Source organism: Salmo trutta, chromosome 14, assembly GCF_901001165.1.
Source record: "Salmo trutta chromosome 14, fSalTru1.1, whole genome shotgun sequence".
NCBI classification, from domain to species: domain Eukaryota; kingdom Metazoa; phylum Chordata; class Actinopteri; order Salmoniformes; family Salmonidae; genus Salmo; species Salmo trutta.
Genome location: NC_042970.1, coordinates 24,514,053 through 24,532,166, shown reverse-complemented (window position 1 = coordinate 24,532,166; position 18,114 = coordinate 24,514,053). Strand labels below are relative to the sequence as shown.

The 18,114-nt window shown below is 42.9% G+C and overlaps 1 protein-coding gene across 1 annotated transcript in view; it reads left to right on the top strand.

Moving 5' to 3' along the window:
• synpra (synaptoporin a) overlaps nucleotides 1-5,680 on the top strand; it is a 46,451-nt gene extending 40,771 nt beyond the window's left edge. The window contains exons 3-6 of the mRNA XM_029774985.1: nucleotides 3,509-3,636; nucleotides 4,184-4,382; nucleotides 4,584-4,775; nucleotides 4,874-5,680. Of these exons, the coding sequence (XP_029630845.1) occupies nucleotides 3,509-3,636; nucleotides 4,184-4,382; nucleotides 4,584-4,775; nucleotides 4,874-5,131 (777 nt within the window). The 3' untranslated portion in view covers nucleotides 5,132-5,680. The remainder of the gene's footprint in view (nucleotides 1-3,508; nucleotides 3,637-4,183; nucleotides 4,383-4,583; nucleotides 4,776-4,873) is intronic.
• The last annotated feature ends 12,434 nt before the right edge of the window (nucleotides 5,681-18,114 follow it).

Genomic DNA, 18,114 nt, shown 5'->3' with positions numbered 1-18,114 from the left:
CTCTTGTCATTTTAATCCGTTTTACATTTGCTAGCTACCTTTTAGATCGAAGCCCAAATAGAATGATAAAAGATAAGATGATAGAAGCCCATCTCCTACAGTAAATAACCTACATACTGTGTGTGTGTAGCCAGCCAGCCAGGTAGAAAAATGGCAGAAAAATAAAAGACGGACATCAGAGTATTTTTCAGTACACCAAAACGCAAAGTAAGAACCCTAGTAGCCTAATATCTCAAAGACTAGTTGATAAAATGTTCATAAGAAAGAAATTAAATTCTAACGGAAATGTTTCACAATGATGTCATTAGGCAGAGCAGGCAACAGATGGCACACAGACAGCAGAGTTGGGGACAGATATGCAGGGACAGACTGGCAGAGACAGGGAGTCTCAGGTAAGTTTGTTGAGTCTTTGTTTGGCAACATTATGAAAGGTTCTCCATTTTTTTTACTTGTAAAATAGGAACATAATTGGAAAATGCCATGGATACCCCCACTCTCAACTTAAACTGGTGACTGAACTAAAATTTGTTAAAGGCAATGGTATTGCTGTTGTGAGTAGTTGTGTAGTTTTGGGTACTGGTAGTTAGGAGTACGGCAAACACCTTATTTCTTTGGTTCCTCAATATACATTTACCATATTACAATGTAGGCTATGTGTTACAGCACTACCTTTGGTGTCCCCCTCAGGAATTGCTCTTGAGAAAATTTCATGTAATTGTCCCCCCCAAAGTTGATATCAGATTTTCGCCCCTGAGGAAATTACAACAAGGCCCTTGTGTTCTTAGTGATCACAGTGCCCTCTGACTTTCAACAGATGAGTCATTAAGCCCATTTCATTCAAAATGCTGTTTTTCCTGTGTTCTGTATCATATTGTACAACAGCTGATGAAACTAACACTGTAAAAGTGTGAACAAATTTCATCAGTGTTATTTCCTCATAGTTGCTGGTTGAAAGTACAATTTACACAGGACCTTCTAACCAGCAGGTTTTGCATGGTTGGAGTTTTGGCTTGCCTGGTGACCTCACCGGCGGTATAAGTTAAAGGTCCATGCAGCCATTTTTATCGCCATATCAAATAATTTTCAGTCAAAGGCATATTTCGGGATTTTGGCAATGAGGCCCATTATCTACTTCCCCAGAGTCATATGAACTCGTGGAGTTTCACGAGCCAATGCTAACTAGCGTTAGCAGCATGCAGATATTCATAGACTTCCAGTCATTGCGCTACCACTAGTTAGGGGAAAACTGAAAATCAGCTGTTATTGGCAGAGAGGTTTGGATCTCTGTCTTATTGGTCTAACTAATTTCCCACCTGGTGATGTCACCATGCAGGCCAAAACTCCATCCCACCAAAACAGGCTGAAATTTCAGGTGGTCTTTTCAAACAGCTCATACACAAAAAAACATTACCATCATTTTCACAGTATTATTCCAACCTCAGTGTGGAAATATATATAACACACAGGCAAATCAAATTTTTGACTGCACTAGGCCTTTAATGTACCAATAAAGACAGTTCCAAGCCTCTGCCAAAACAGATTGTTTTCAGGTTACATACTGTAGGCCTCTCACTCAGACCACTCTTAGCTAAATTCTTGATTGTGAAATAGTTTTTTTGCTAAACAGTGTGAGCGGACCAAGTCATTTGGTGTCACTCTAAAGTGGAAAGGTGGAATAAACGAGTCCAGAGTAGGTTTTCTTGATTCAACACAGTTCTCTATTGAGGGATTTCTCACAATACAAACACTCCAACACAGTCAATGAGAATCTCCAAAGGAACAACATACATCTGCATCTTTAGATGACACAGGATCACATTACGATTATCTTCAAACTATAACAACAATCACATATTCGTCACCGTCTTAATTGGTCTTCTTGGATAGCACCTCTCTCTCCGTAGCCATTCTCCAGAGATAGTTTATCTTCCCCCCTTCTTGCTGGTTCCATCCTCTCTCTTGTTGGGCTACTATCCGTGAACCCAGCCTGCCCTCTGGTGGTCCTTCCACATACCTCCCCCCTCAGGACCGGACCGGAGGGTTGGGCGCCAGACGCACCGTCTTGGTCGCATCGGGACAGCGCGTCTGCATTCCCGTTCCTCGATCCGGCCCAGCCATCCATGTGAGGGGTGCATGGTCCGTAACTAATGCGAACCTCCGACCCAGTAGGTAGTACCAGAGATAATCGAGGGCCCAGTTAATGGCTAGGGCCTCTTTCTCTACGGTAGCATATCTCTGTTCCCGATCGCTGAGCTTTCTACTTATAAAGAGAATCGGCCTCTCTGCTTCGCCTTCACCCTGAGCTAGTACGGCCCCGAGCCCCGTATCCGAGGCGTCTACCTGTACAATGAACTCTTGTGAGAAGTCCGGAGCCTGTAGGACGGGATCAGAACACAGGCCCTCTTTTAACAATTGAAAGGCCTCCTCCGCCTCATCTTTCCACTCTACCTGGTTTGGCAAGTTTTTCTTGATGAGGTTTGTGAGGGGGTTGGCAATGGTTGCATATCCAGGGATAAAACGGCGATTCGTCACCGTCTTAATTGGTCTTCTTAGATAGCACCTCTCTCTCCGTAGCCATTCTCCAGAGATAGTTTATCTTCCCCCCTTCTTGCTGGTTCCATCCTCTCTCTTGTTGGGCTACTATCCGTGAGCCCAGCCTGCCCTCTGGTGGTCCTTCCACAACAGCTAATATTGTTTCTTTTTGACCATTTACCGTAATTTCCGGACTATTGAGCGCACCTGAATATAAGCCGCACCCACTGAATTAAAAAAAATATATATTATTTTGAACATAAATAAGCCGCACATGTCTATAAGCCGCAGGTGCCTACCGGTACATTGAAACAAATTAACTTTACACAGGCTTTAACGAAACACGGCTTGTAACAAAAATAAATAGGCTTTAACGAAACACGGCTTGTAACAAAAATAAATAGGCTTTAACGAAACACGGCTTGTAACAAAAAAAAAAAATAGCAGTAAACAGTAGCCTACCAAGAAAGTCATTGGTCACTATCTTCCTCCTCCTGTGCACTGAAACCACTGAAGTCATCTCCTTCGGTGTCGGAGTTGAATAGCCTCAGAATTGCTTCATCCGATATTGGATCGTTTTCATTGTCGCTCTCGTCACTGTTTGACCTTAACCCGTTCGGCAATTTCATTGGTCTAATGAAAGCTTCATGCCGCCAAAAAACAGAGCACGTCACAGAATGTGTTTTTTTTTGAGAAATAAAAATTGAAAGCGGGAAAAATCCATATATTAGCTGCGTCATTGTTTAAGCCGCGAGGTTCAAAGCGTGGGAAAAAAGTTGCGGCTTATAGTCCGGAATTTACGGTAATGGAAAACTATTACAGTAAGGTACATGTACATAATTGTTAACCAGGAATTATTTGATATTGAGATTTAAAAAAATAGATGCATTGGGCCTTTAAATAATCAGGCTAATTACTCCTGAACAGAGTTCCAATTCAATAATTTTGTTGTTTTTGTTTGTTTGTCTCTCAACAGCTTTTTGCCATTTTTGCATTTGCGACATGTGGAGGCTACAGTGGACAGCTGCGGGTTAGTGTTGACTGTCAGCTTGACAAGGCCAGCAGCAACCTCAGTATTGGCATCGATTTTGCCTATCCTTTTAGGTAAGACACTTTCTAGTAACATTTAAGACACATAATAGTAATGCAACTCGAGGACCAATACGAGCACATTTGGGTTAGAGGTATTTTTTCTCAATTTTTTCTCAATTTCCAAATTTTTAATGAACCCAAAGAGAATAGGAGCCATCTCCAACTCTGTTGCGCCTCATTCAAATTCCTTTGCTGTCTGTGTTTCTGTGTGTATGTGTGTGCGTGCACGCATGGGCGTTTCAACACCAGCCTAGCGGGATAATATTTGAGACAATTTCAGATGTAATTTCTAACACCATATGCAAGATTTTGTCTAGCCAATTAAGATCCATCTGTGTGGCACTCTGAAAGCTATTATGCAGCCAAACAAAGTGATAGTGATTAGCACCAGACAAGATGTCTAAAATGCTTTCAGTGGTAGCTTTGCTAATATTCACTCGAGACACACAAAATAAGATTATCAGCAGTCTGTTGATGTCTTTTAACAGACTTAATCTCTCCATTGTTTAAAGAGTGGCTACAGGTGTTTTAGACTCCTCTTTTCTCCACTCTGTGGCAGGTTGCACCAGGTGTCCTTTGAGGCTCCGCTGTGTGATGGGAGGAGAAGGGAGAGTCTCTTCCTCATTGGGGACTACTCTTCCTCAGCTGAGTTCTTCGTCACCATTGCTGTGTTCGCCTTCCTCTACTCCCTCATGGCCACCATAGTCTACATCTTCTTCCAGAACAAGTACCACGAGAACAATCGAGGCCCTCTCATCGTGAGCTGCTCACCTTTTCCGTGTTCAAACCTCCACTGATTATATTTCCTTTTGAATAAGATAGTATGCTATGTGTTTGTACTGCTTCCATGCTGCAATATATTTAGTATACTGTACCCAGTCCCTGCACCTTTCACATCTGCTGGTTGTGCAAACAGTAACTTGATCACTATTCAGTAACATGTCCCCCTCCCCTCTCAGGACTTCATAGTGACCGTGGTGTTCGCCTTCATGTGGCTGGTCAGTTCTTCGGCCTGGGCTCAGGCCTTGTCAGACGTCAAGGTGGCCACAGATCCAGATGAGGTGCAGGAGCTCATGTCTGCCTGTAAGGTCATGACCAACAAGTGTGGCTCAGTGCAAGGACCCCGCTGGTCAGGCCTTAACACCTCTGTGGTACGACAGACTGTGAACCACACACTACCACACTACACCACAACACACACACCACATGTATGATTTGTTTTGTTGTGATATACTCTGTCTCTCCCCAGGTGTTTGGCTTCCTAAACTTCGTCCTGTGGGCAGGAAACATCTGGTTTGTTTTCAAGGAGACTGGCTGGCATAAGGGAGGACCTGCTCGGTACGCTGGAGCACCGCCCGAAAAACAGGCCGCGACCTTCAGCCAGCAGCAGCCCTACAACCAGGGCAGCTTCGACCAGTCAGGAGGCTACAGCGGCCAGGGAGACCGGGAGCAGGCATCAGAATACAGTCCTGTGGGCGAACCCACCTCCTACTCCAATCAGATGTAGCCTTGCGGTCTGATTGGCACATCAGTGTTCTATAAGGGCAAATTCAATCAGGGGTTAAGGAAGGAAGGGGTTGAAATGAGGGAGGGGGCATGAGGGTCTAGCTCAGTTTGATCCTCTGATGCATCACGTTGTTGGTGTCCTGTTTGTGCAAAACATAAAAAATGTGTCCAAATGACCTACATGCAGTTCTTAGGTAAAAATATTGTGGTGCCAGAAAAGGTAAGTTGTCGATTGATACAGTTCCACGCGTTGTATTTTGAAGTATTGTACAAAGTCTAGAATTTGGTTACGTTTTTAGATGTTGTTTTCGTGAATGTTGTATTGCCTGTGGCTTTTTCAAACTGGTTTGTATGGTCGTGGAAGAGAAATGTGGTCTACAATTGTATAATTCTTGAAGTTTCCTATATAGTCTTGACAAAGTGCATGAAGTTGTGCTATGTGTTTCTATGCGTGTAAAGTGCTCATATTTCTTTTAATGACAACACTTTAACAAAAATAACAAAAACGACAGCCAACAGTTCCGTCAGGTACATGAACAAAACGGAAAACAACTACCCACAAAACCCACAGGAAAAACAGGCTGCCTAAGTATGGTTCCTAATCAGAGACAATGATAGACAGCTGCCTCTGGTTAGGAACCATACTCGGCCCAACACAAAGAAATACAAAACATAGAAACTGAACATAGAAATACAAAAACAGACAAACACCCCCTGTCATGCCCTGACCTACTCTACCATAGAAAATAACAACTTACTATGGTCAGGACGTGACAATACACTATATAATGTGTTTTTTTTTAAATGAAATTCTACATTTTAAAATAACCAGAATCATCATAACAATATTATTAAATCATAACACTATATAAATGTGTTTTTATTTTTTATATTTAGAATGATTATTTAAATTGTATCAAGTTTCATTTCACTGCACTAAGGAAGAATTGTTCGCTGTCTGCCATATAACCTTTCATTACACAAGATGCCCTTGATCATAAATGGGTTTTATGTATTGATTTGTGGGGAGTTTTTGATGTTGGTGTTAACAATTTTAAATGGGAAAAGTGTTTGTACCCGCTCTGTTTACAAATGGTCGCTCTTGATTCAGCTAGCTAGGCCCCAGTGAAAAAGGGCCAGAAGAACTTAGTTGCAAAACAGTGAGCTCAGCCAAGCTTGTCTGTATAACCATTCCTGAACACCCTCCATTTTATCTCATGTTTTCTCTGTCTTGAATTCTATAAACAAAGTAATTCAGGTTTGTACAACTTTTTGAAAGTTTGTGCAATGAATAAAAATAAGTCTAATGAGACGATGTCCGATATTAATGATGATAAGGAATTAACCATGTGTCTTGAGCGTCAAAGCATGTGGTAACAAAAAAACATTAATGTAGGTACTTGCTCTTCTGTCCGTGTAACATTATAATTTGAAAACCATTTACCAGTATTTGTAATCTGTTTATGATTACTGAGGGTGGAGGATATTTTACAAGCATTTTGAATAATGCTAATAAAGATGTTGGACAAATCCATATTCATGGTATATCTTCTTTCTCTCTAACAGATGTTTGCACAAGGAGTGTCTTAGGGGACATGGGTAGACAGCCTGTCCCATTAGGGATACTGGCCTAACTCCAGCACAGAGGTACTTGAGGTACCTGATTCACCCCTTACCCTGCCCCGACCCAATGCCCCAGTTAGAGCACCACCTTTAAACACACCTCGGCTTGGTTACCATAGGGATGGGAGGATGGGCAATGAACGTCTGTCAGATGGTTGAGCAGAAACAGCATTTCCCAGAGAGAGACAGGCAGTTAAGTCTGTGGCCCTTTGTTTACCATTACCAGAGTGAAGGAATTCTACTAGCAAACAAACAACCTAATCCCAGACTTTGTGTCTCAATAAAGAAAATGATCAGTGTCCAGTAAACCTGAATCAGCAGACAGGAATCCCTGGGTAATGAGTCCAGCAGTCATTTGTCCCCAAGCTTTGGAATGAAAGGTATCTGGCTGAATGTATTAGTTTAACTTGGGAATCTAACGATGAGCATCTGACCTGACAATAGAGATTCCTTATTGCTATTCTCAGGGAATAGCACTTCCGTATTTAAGATTATCCAATCTGGAGCTCAGATTGACTATTACTTTGCCCCTAACAAACAGCACCTAAGCGGGCTTGGTCACAGTAAGGCTAATGTTTGCCTAAGAACACCTGTTGCCAAGTGACCTGTTCTACACTAAAGCTTCCTGTTAATTTGGGTGGTTCAACATTAAACCAAAGAACACAAGTAAAATAGGATTTCAAACATTAGTCAATACAGCTTCCAAGGTGTCAAACAGGTATGTGAACCTATTGTACCATTACATGTTAACCTTTCTATACCAGTGTCCAAGTCGGACTATGTGGGAGTGTGCCATTGCTATCAGTTTGATGAGTACTATTTGTTCCTGGTTCTTTGAAACAGGGTTAAAGTGTCCAAACAGCTGTCCTCCATTGAAGGTAGGTACAGTATGGTCGCTGCCTCGTTGTCACTCAGCTACTGTAAGCTTATGTGTTTTTATTGCTGCATCTGAAATCAAACAATTGTTTGATTGGGGGTCTCTCTCTCTGTGCTGCTCTTTTTACAGCTCTGCCAGGTCAACAGAGGAGTGGTCAGGGAGATGTTACTCACCAAGTTTCAGGCTTTTACCAGGGCAAGAGAAGTTACTCACAGTTTCAGGCTTTTACCAGGGTAATTACACTTAACACAAATATAAACACAACATGTAAAGTGTTGGTCTCATGTTTCATGAGTTGAAATGAAAATCCCTCAAATTTTCCATACGCACAAAAATCGTATGGAAAATGTCTCTCAAATGTTGTGCACACATTTGATTGCATCCCTGTTAGTGAGCATTTCTCTTTTGCCAAGGTAATGTGTCCACCTGACAGATGTGGCATATCAAGAAGCTGATTAAACAGCATGATCATTACACAGGTGCACCTTGTTCTGGGGACAATAAAAGGACATTCTAAAATGTGCAGTTTTGTCACACAACACAATGGCACAGATGTCTCAAGTTTTGAGGGAGCATGCAATTGGCATGCTGACTGCAGGAATGCCCACCAGAGCTGTTGGCAGAGAATTTAATGTTAATTTATCCACCATAAGCCGCCTCCAATGTCGTTTTACAGAATTTGGCAGTAAGTGCAACCGGCCTCACAACTGCAGTCCACGTTTATGGTGTCGTGTGGGCGAAAGGTTTGCTGAAGTTGATGTTGTGAACAGAGTGCCCCATGGTGGAATTTGGGTTATGGTATGAGCAGGCATAAACTACGGACAACGAACACAATTGATTTTTATTGATGGCAATTTGAATGCACAGAAATATCGTGACGAGATCCTGAGGTCCATTGTGAGGCCCATATCTTTTAATGTAACTGTAACCAACAAATGCATATCTGTATTCCCAGTCATAAGAAATCCATAGATTAAGGCCTAATTTATTTATTTCAGTTGACTGATTCCCTCATATGAAATGTAACTCAGTAAAATCGTTGAAATTGTTACATGTTGCGTTAAGAAATTGAATGGTACGAATATGAAATGAAGGAAGAAAAGCTTTCCCAAAGATAATGTGTCTGGAGAAATTCAAGAAACTGGTAAAAGCACTTTAGTGCAGTGAGAGTGAAGGGCTGTAGTCATGTGCCCTCTGTTTTCTTACCCCGGTAAAAAGCCTGAAACTGTGAGTAACTTATCTTACCCCGGTAAAAAGCCTGAAACTGTGAGTAACTTATCTTACCCTGGTAAAAGCCTGAAACTGTGTGAGTACATCTATACTGAACAAAAATATTGACTCAAAAGAATGTGACTCCAGTTGAGCACCTGTATTTGGTCATCAGTTCAGACTACTATACTAAGTCTTAGGTCCATTCTAGCATGGCCATCGTGTGACTACCCTCTGACCATCATCATCAAGGCATCAGAGTGCCCTGCTGTGGTTGTGGAGGTGCACTGCATCTCTGGAGTTTTTTAGGGAGGGAAAAGGGCACACTGAGCTAGTAGCATGGCCTTCCTGACTAAATGCAGTGTGGTGCTGTATCTGTGCTTGTCTCCCTGCTCCAATAGGTTGTGGCCATTAAGAACAAGACCAATGCACACCAGCCAAGAGGCCTTAACTCCTCTCTGCAGTCTCTTCTCTCCATCACACAAGACTGATGTCTCTCTCTGGATATCACTCTTTAATCCCAACACACCCTGACATCTGAGATTATGAATAGAATATGTATAGAATAGAACATGTATATTCTCGGATGTCAGGGTGTGTCTGTTTCAGGGTAAAATTATTATATCCGGAGAGACATCTGCGACAGTGTAAACACTGTAATGACTGGACAGAAACGTTGCAAATCATATAGGCCTAATCTCCTAAATTCACTCAAGGAACATATTTGATTGATTTACGACAGCATGTTCAATAATGTTAGCATTTTGTCATCTCTTGCACAGTCAAGAGTTGAGGCCAAAGTACAAGAGATTGATGATGAACTGGAGAAAGATAGGGAAAGGAGGATAGCATTCAAAGACTTTCTGCTCCTCATCATCAGCCTGTCTGTCACTTCAGATCTGCTGCCAGAGATCCGGACAACTACACTGTAGCCTAGGTTACTACACAACCAACTCTATAAGCAACATACAGTATTTGCTCAATAGGTCCAAGACAGGCAAACCTCAAAATAAATGAAGATACAATGACAAAAGACTGCATTTTATGGAGCACTATGCTGCTTTACACAACAGAGACAAGACAGTGATATGCAGTCAGTTGACTGAGTGTGGTGCACGCACTAGTAAATTATGCTCCATCTCTATAGCTCATTAACTTGGCAATGTTCTTTCCTTAGAAGACACGGCATCTCAGTCAATCTCCAGGCAGCAGGGTGCTCCCATTGGGCTCTACAGTGTGACTCAATGGAACTGTCTTATAATGATATCAAGTGAAACAAATAGCCACACTCTCCCCCTCTCTTACTCATCAGAAACAAATTTTATTCTAACGCTATTCAGGGAGAATAATGATATTCAGTGCCATATATACTGAACAAAAATATAAACGCTACATGTAACAATTTCAAAGATTTTACTGAGTCACATTTCATAGAAGGAAATCAGTCAATTTACATAAATTCATTAGGCCCTAATCTATAGACCCCACCACTTGGGAGCCAGGTCCACCCACTGTGGAGCCAGGCCCAGCCAATCAGAATGAGTTTTTCCCCACAAAAGGACTTTATTACAGACAAAAATACTCCTCAGCAGCCCTCCACCCCCTCCTCAGATGATCCTGCAGGTGAATAAGCGGGATGTGGATGTCCTGGGATGGTGTGGGTACACATGGTCTGCGGCTGTGAGGCCGGTTGGACGTACTGCCAAATTCTCTAAAACGACGATGGTAGAGAAACAAACGTTCAGTTCTCTGGCAACAGCTCTGTTGGACATTCCTGCAGTCAGCATGCCAATTGCATTCTCCCTCAAAACTTGAGATATCTGTGGCGTTGTGTGACAAGACTGCACATTATAGTGACCTTTTATTGTCCCCAGCACAAGGTGCACCTGTGTAATGATCATGCTGTTTAATATTCCACACCTGAGGTGGATAGATTATCTTGACAAATGAGAAATGCTCACGAACAGGGATGTAAACATATTTGTGCACAACATTTGAAAGACAAGCTTTTTGGGTGTATGAAACATTTCTGAGATCTAGTATTGCAGCTCATGAAACATGGGACCAACACTTTACAAATTGCGTTCATATTTTTGTTCAGTATACAGTCGTGGCCAAAAGTTTTGAGAATGACACAAATATTAAATTTCACAAAGTCTGCTGCCTCAGTTTGTATGATGGCAATTTGCATATACTCCAGAATGTTATGAAGAGTGATCAGATGAATTGCAATTAATTGCAAAGTCCCTCTTTGCCATGCAAATGAACTGAATCCCCAAAAAATATTTCCACTGCATTTCAGCCCTGCCACAAAAGGACCAGCTGACATCATGTCAGTGATTCTCTCATTAACACAGGTGTGAGTGTTGACAAGGACAAGGCTGGAGATCACTCTGTCATGCTGATTGAGTTCGAATAACAGACTGGAAGCTTCAAAAGGAGGGTGGTGCTTGGAATCATTGTTCTTCCTCTGTTAATCATGGTTACCTGCAAGGAAACACGTGCTGTCATCATTGCCATGCACAAAAAGGGTTTCACAGGCAAGGATATTGCTGCCAGTAAGATTGCACCTAAATCAACCATTTATCGGATCATCAAGAACTTCAAGGAGAGTGGTTCAATTGTTGTGAAGAAGGCTTCAGGGCGCCAAGAAAGTCCAGCAAGTGCCAGGACTGTCTCCTAAAGTTGATTCAGCTGCGGGATCGGGGCACCACCAGTACAGAGCTTGCTCAGGAATGGCAGCAGGCAGGTGTGAGTGCATCTGCACGCACAGTGAGGTGAAGACTTTTGGAGGATGGCCTGGTGTCAAGAAGGGCAGCAAAGAAGCCACTTCTCTCCAGGAAAAACATCAGGGACAGACTGATATTCTGCAAAAGGTACAGGGATTGGACTGCTGAGGACTGGGGTAAAGTCATTATCTCTGATGAATCCCCTTTCCGATTGTTTGGGGCATCTGGAAAAGGAGAAGACAAGGTGAGCGCTACCATCAGTCCTGTGTCATGCCAACAGTAAAGCATCCTGAGACCATTCATGTGTGGGGTTGCTTCTCAGCCAAGGGAGTGGGCTCACTCACAATTTTGCCTAAGAACACAGCCATGAATAAAGAATGGTACCAACACATCCTCCGAGATCAACTTCTCCCAACCATCCAGGAACAGTTTGGTGACGAACAATGCCTTTTCCAGCATGATGGAGCACCTTGCCATAAGGCAAAAGTGATAACTAAGTGGCTCGGGGAACAAAACATCGATATTTTGGGTCCATGGCCAGGAAACTCCCCAGACCTTAATCCCATTGAGAACTTGTGGTCAATCCTCAAGAGGCGGGTGGACAAACAAAACCCCACAAATTCTGACAAACTCCAAGCATTGATTATGCAAGAACGGGCTGCCATCAATCAGGATGTGGCCCAGAAGTTAATTGACAGCATGCCAGGGCGGATTGCAGAGGTCTTGAAAAAGAAGGGTCAACACTGCAAATATGGACTCTTTGCATCAACTTCATGTAATTGTCAATAAAAGACTGACACTTATGAAATGCTTGTAATTATTCTTCAGTATTCCATAGTTAACATCTGACAAGAATATCTAAAGACACTAAGGCAGCAGACTTTGTGAAAATTAATATTTGTGTCATTCTCAAAACTTTTGGCCACGACTGTACATAAAAGTAATCCCTTTAAATAAATGAATGTCAATGAAACCTGTATGCCCTTAATGGGAATTTGTTTTGCACACGAGTCATGGACACAAAATCCATAAAAAGCAACGGACATGTACTTAACAGTTGATGAAAATACAACATTCAAATATAAATACTATTTTGCATCCTCATACTGATTTGTCTACATACAAGGCAACTTTAGACATCCAATTGCAAGATATTACACATTTCAGCAGCAGGACATAAAATAATAAAAGGCTGTGCATTTTCTTGATCACCCATTTAGATATATATTGTGTCTTTTCCAGTCCAGGCTATTCTACTGATAGAAAAACCAGACTCATCCCTTATTTATTGAGATAGGGACATCTAGAGGTATAAAAGAGGACAGCCTACCTAAAAAACCTGTTGGTTATTGCAGCCTGGTCTCATAGACTAGACGTAACATAGTAAAAGTATATCCAGGCCCCTTTGTGCTGTTGTCTGTGCCCAATAATGTTTGTACCATGTTTTGTGTTGCTACCATGTTGTGTTGCTGCCATGTTGTGTTGCTACCATATTGTTGTCATGTTGTGTTGCTACCATGCTGTGTTGTCATGTGTTGCTGCCATGCTATGTTGTTGTCTTAGGTCTCTTTATGTAGTGCTGTGTTGTCTCTCTTGTCGTGATGTGTGTTTTGTCCTATATTTAAAAAAATTTATTAATCCCAGCCCCCTTCCCCGCAGGAGGCCTTTTGCCTTTTGGTAGGCAGTCATTGTAAATAAGAATTTGTTCTCAACTGACTTGCCTAGTTAAATGAAGCTTAAGTAAAATGAAAATAAAATACCCTGAAATTAGTATGATTTGTGTAACGGCTGTCTTCGTGAAGAGATGACCAAAACGCAGACGGGATATGAATGCTCATCTTTATATTTAATTAGAATAAAGTGAACCCAGAAAACGAAGAATGACAGTTTCACAGGCTATAACAAATACTAGCAGTGCAAAATCAACAACCCACAAACCCCAGGTGAAAAACACACTCCTAATATATGACTCCCAATCAGGAACAACGATAACCAGCTGTTCCTGATCGGGAGCCACACAGACCAACAAAGAAACAGACATACTAGAAAAACCATACAACACAACCCTACTGCCACGTCCTGACCAAAATCTAATACAATTACTCCCTCTGCTGGTCAGGACGTGACAATATGTTACATTTGGTATGGTGATAACAGTCGGAAAGCACTAAATCCAACGCAGCTAATAGAAGAAAGGATTTTTTTTGCACATTTAACAAATAAAACAGATGGCATACAAAATCAAACCAACTAGTACAGTCCGCCTCCCAGACGGTTCTACTAGGTTCACTCATGCGCCAGTTGTCTTTGCCTGTGGATCTTCTCTTGACCACACAGGGTGGGTCAACTCCCATCGCACGTTGTAGGCCTGGATTATCCTGCAGTATGAGCCTCTTTCCCAGTGAGGGGGCCTCAGTGTCTTCCTATCCTAAGCTGAGTTAGCAGTGGAGCTCAACCCGGGTCACCCCTCTTGGTCTATCCCTGCTTGCCACAGAGGTTAGCTCACTTATTTCTACTGTTAACACTTTGCGGGTCATTTGTGGCACGGTATACTACGTGTCAGCAGGGGCTATTTTTGTGTAAAACACCAACGAGCAATCTAATATATATTTATATTCCGCTCTGCACTATTTTGGCGTGACCTGGCTCTTACTGCGTGTTATCTCACTGTTCACGCTGGATACGTTCAGCGTAAAGAACAATTTTTTATAAGCGCAGCATAATCTCAGACACTTCATGGCCCACGTGCCATCGGGCAACCCTACCAGCTTCACCCCAGGGGCCCGAGGTTTGACGGGGGTGTCGCCATATATGATGAACCTCCGCTGTCCAGCAGAGGATCATCTGCCTACAGTCTACCCGCACAAATCATTTCCTCTCTGCCCTTGACTGGGTTTTGCTGCTCTCCAGCTGCTTGTGGTTGAGGCCTGTTTCAGTGTTACCAGAGTTCTGTCTGAGAACTGGATGAGTCATCAGGTCATATTGACTAGGCTCATTCACGACACAGGCTGGCTAAGGGGGGCTACAAAGTAGTTGACGGGTCTAGCCTCTTAAAAACCTTGGCTGGAAACCAGCATCAGCTTTGGGCAGTGGGTGGGCTATGATCCACACCAGATCATCACACTCAAAAGCAACTTGTTGGCGTTTTGGATTGTAGTAACGCCCTTGTTTTTCTTGAGCTTTAGAGACATTGCGTCTAACCTACTTCAGCATGAGCTGTTGCCTCTCGAGCAGTGAGTGGGCATTCTGGTCAGGATCAGGTGACTTGCCGATGAGCCTTTCATGCGGACCCTTCAGCTTTGGTCTGAGAGCAATTTCTGCAGGTGTGAAACCTGTTGACTCCTGCCAGGCAGAGTTGATGGAGAAGTGAAACTCAGGCAACCAGCTGTCCCAAGTGTTGTGCTTGTCCTTCCCAAAGGTTGCGATCATGGTCTTCAATGTGCGATTGATGCGTTCTGACAGATTTGTTTGTGGATGGTACGGTGTAGTGAGCTTTTGGACAACACCCCATTGCTGGCAAACCTGTTTGAGAAGGAGGGAGGTGAACTGTGCTCCTCTGTTCGAGATGAAATATGCTGGCGTTCCCCATCTGGTGAATATTTCATCAGTGAGAATGGAGGCTGTCTTTGGGGTCTTCACCTCTCGCATGGGGAACAATTCAACCCATTTGCTACAATAGTCAAGGGCTCATGATATCCAGTCCCAGCATGTATACTGGCTCCTTGATTTCAGTAGACTGTAGATGACCCGACAGCTTAGTCAGTCGAGGCTTGTACTTCTGGCAAGTAATGCACCTCAGTGTATTCCCATACATCCTTCCTCACATCGGGCCAGCAGGCAACTTCCAGCACTTTGAGTAGGGTTTTTAGCCTCCCTAAATGTCCACCAAGGGGACTGTTGTGGAAGTATCTCAAGAACTGCTCTCTCATCCCACGTAGGAACAGTTTAAACTTCTGACCTCCCTGTCCAACAGGGATTACCAGGTATAGTTACCCATTTTCAATGGCATAGTTAATGCGTCCATGTCTTGGCCTTCCGCCCTGGACTTCGCCATTATGGTCTGCACCTCAGGTTTACACTGCTGAGCTAAAGCTATGTCAGACCAGTCCAAGGGGAGGGAACATTTGTGACTGCCAGATGCTTGGCTGGAGCAGACCGTGGCTTGCTTCTGCCTCCCAACCCGGGGTGCAGGAAAGAGTATCCGGAACAATGTTGCACTGTCCTTTTCTGTAGGTGACATGGAAGTCAAAATGTAGTCTGATCATCCATCTACCAGTTTTGAATTGGGCTTTGGATGGTTGAACACCCAGGCCAGGGCTGAGTAGTCAGTAATGACCTCGAATTTCCTCCCTTCAAGGAAAGACCACCACTTTTCCACCACCCAAATGACTGCTAGGCACTCTCGCACAGAGACAGAGTAATTATTCTCGGCAGAATTCAACAGCCTTGATCCATAGGCAATAACTCGCTCATCGCCATCAATCTCTTGTCAAAACAGCACCAGGTCCGATGTCACTGGCATCTGTTTGTACTTTGAGCAGGTAGAAGCCTTGGGAGAGTAGCATTGGTGCTTTGGTTAGGGCCTCCTTCAAGTCCTCGAAAGCCCAAGACAGATCCTTCTTCTTCAGAGCATTGAGGGGAGCAGAGCAGTTGTATTCATACTGAAACTTAAGATCAAGCTCAAAATGGCGCCGGAAGAAATGGCAGCAGTTTTACGGGCGCCCAACCAATTGTGCGATTATGTGGGGGGGTTCGCGTTATTTGTAACTTATTTTGTACATAATGTGTCTGCAAACGTATCTTACGGCAAAAAAGAGCTTCTGGATATCAGGACAGCGATCACTCACCTCTGAGTTTCATGAGCTGAAATAAAATATCCCAGAATTTTTTCAAAAGCACAAAAATATTGTTTCTCTCAATTTTTTGGCACAAATTTGTTTACATCCGTTAGTGAACATTTCTCCTTTGCCAAGCTAATCTATCTACCTGACAGGTGTGGTATATCAAGAAGCTGATTAAACAGCATGATCATTACACAGGTGCACCTTGTGCTGTGGCATTGTGTCACACAACACAATGCCACAGATGTCTCTGTTTTGAGGGAGCATGCAATTGGCATGCTGACTGCAAGAATGTCCACCAGAGCTGTTGCCAGAGAATTGAATGTACGTTTCTCTACCATAAGCTGCCTCCAACATTGTTTTAGAGAATTTGGAGGTACGTCCAACGGCCTCACAATCGCAGACCAAGTGTAACCATGCCAGCCCAGGACCTCCACATCCAGCTTCTTCCTCTGCGGGATTGTCTGAGACCAGCCACCCAGACAGCTGATGAAACTGAGAAGTATTTATGTCTGTAATAAAGCCCTTTTGTGGGGAAAACCTTATCCTGATTGGCTGGGTCTGGCTATCACATCTGTAAAGAAATACAATTTCTAGGTCAAATAACATGTATTTATTAACTTGGGGGGGGACTATATAATTACAAAATGAACACAACCAAACAATAAATCATTTTTGTGGCGGTTGTCATGACAGTCCTGTTAGGATCAGAATGGGTCAGCTGAGACTGGGGGGGGGGAGCTTTATTGGCATGGGAAACATGTGTTAACATTGCCAAAGCAAGTGAGGTAGATAATATACAAAAGTGAAATAAACAATAAAAATGAACAGTAAACATTACACATACAGAAGTTTAAAAAGAATAAAGACATTACAAATGTCATATTGTGTATATATACAGTGTTGTAACAATGTCAAATGGTTAAAGTACACAAGGGAAAATAAATAAGCACAAATATGGGTTGTACTTACAATAGTGTTTGTTCTTCACTGGTTGCCCTTTTCTTGTGGCAACAGGTCACAAATCTTGCTGCTGTGCTGGCACACTGTGGAATTTCACCCAGTAGATATGGGAGTTTATCAAAATTGGGTTTCTTTTCGAATTCTTTGTGGATCTGTGTAATCTGAGGGAAATATGTGTCTCTAATATGGTCATACATTGGGCAGGAGGTTAGGAAGTGCAGCTCAGTTTCCACCTCATTTTGTGGGCAGTGTGCACATAGCCTGTCTTCTCTTGAGAGCCATGTCTGCCTACGGCGGCCTTTCTCAATAGCAAGGCTATGCTCACTGAGTCTGTACATAGTCAAAGCTTTCCTTAAGTTTGGGTCAGTCACAGTGGTCAGGTATTCTGCCACGGTGTACTCTCTGTTTAGGGCCAAATAGCATTCTAGTTTGCTCTGTTTGTTTGTTAATTCTTTCCAATGTGTCAAGTAATTATCTTTTTGTTTTCTCATGATTTGTTTGGGTCTAATTGTGGACCAGCTTGCTTAGGGGACTCTTCTCCAGGTGTCACGACTTCCGCCGAAGTCGGTCCCTCTCCTTGTTCGGGCGGCGTTCGGCGGTCGACGTCACCGGCTTTCTAGCCACCGCCGATCCACTTTTCATTTTCCATTTGTTCTGTCTTTGTCTTACACACCTGGCTTCACTCAACCAATTACTTGTTTATTATTTAACCCTCTGTTACCCATGTTGTGTTTGTGAGTGA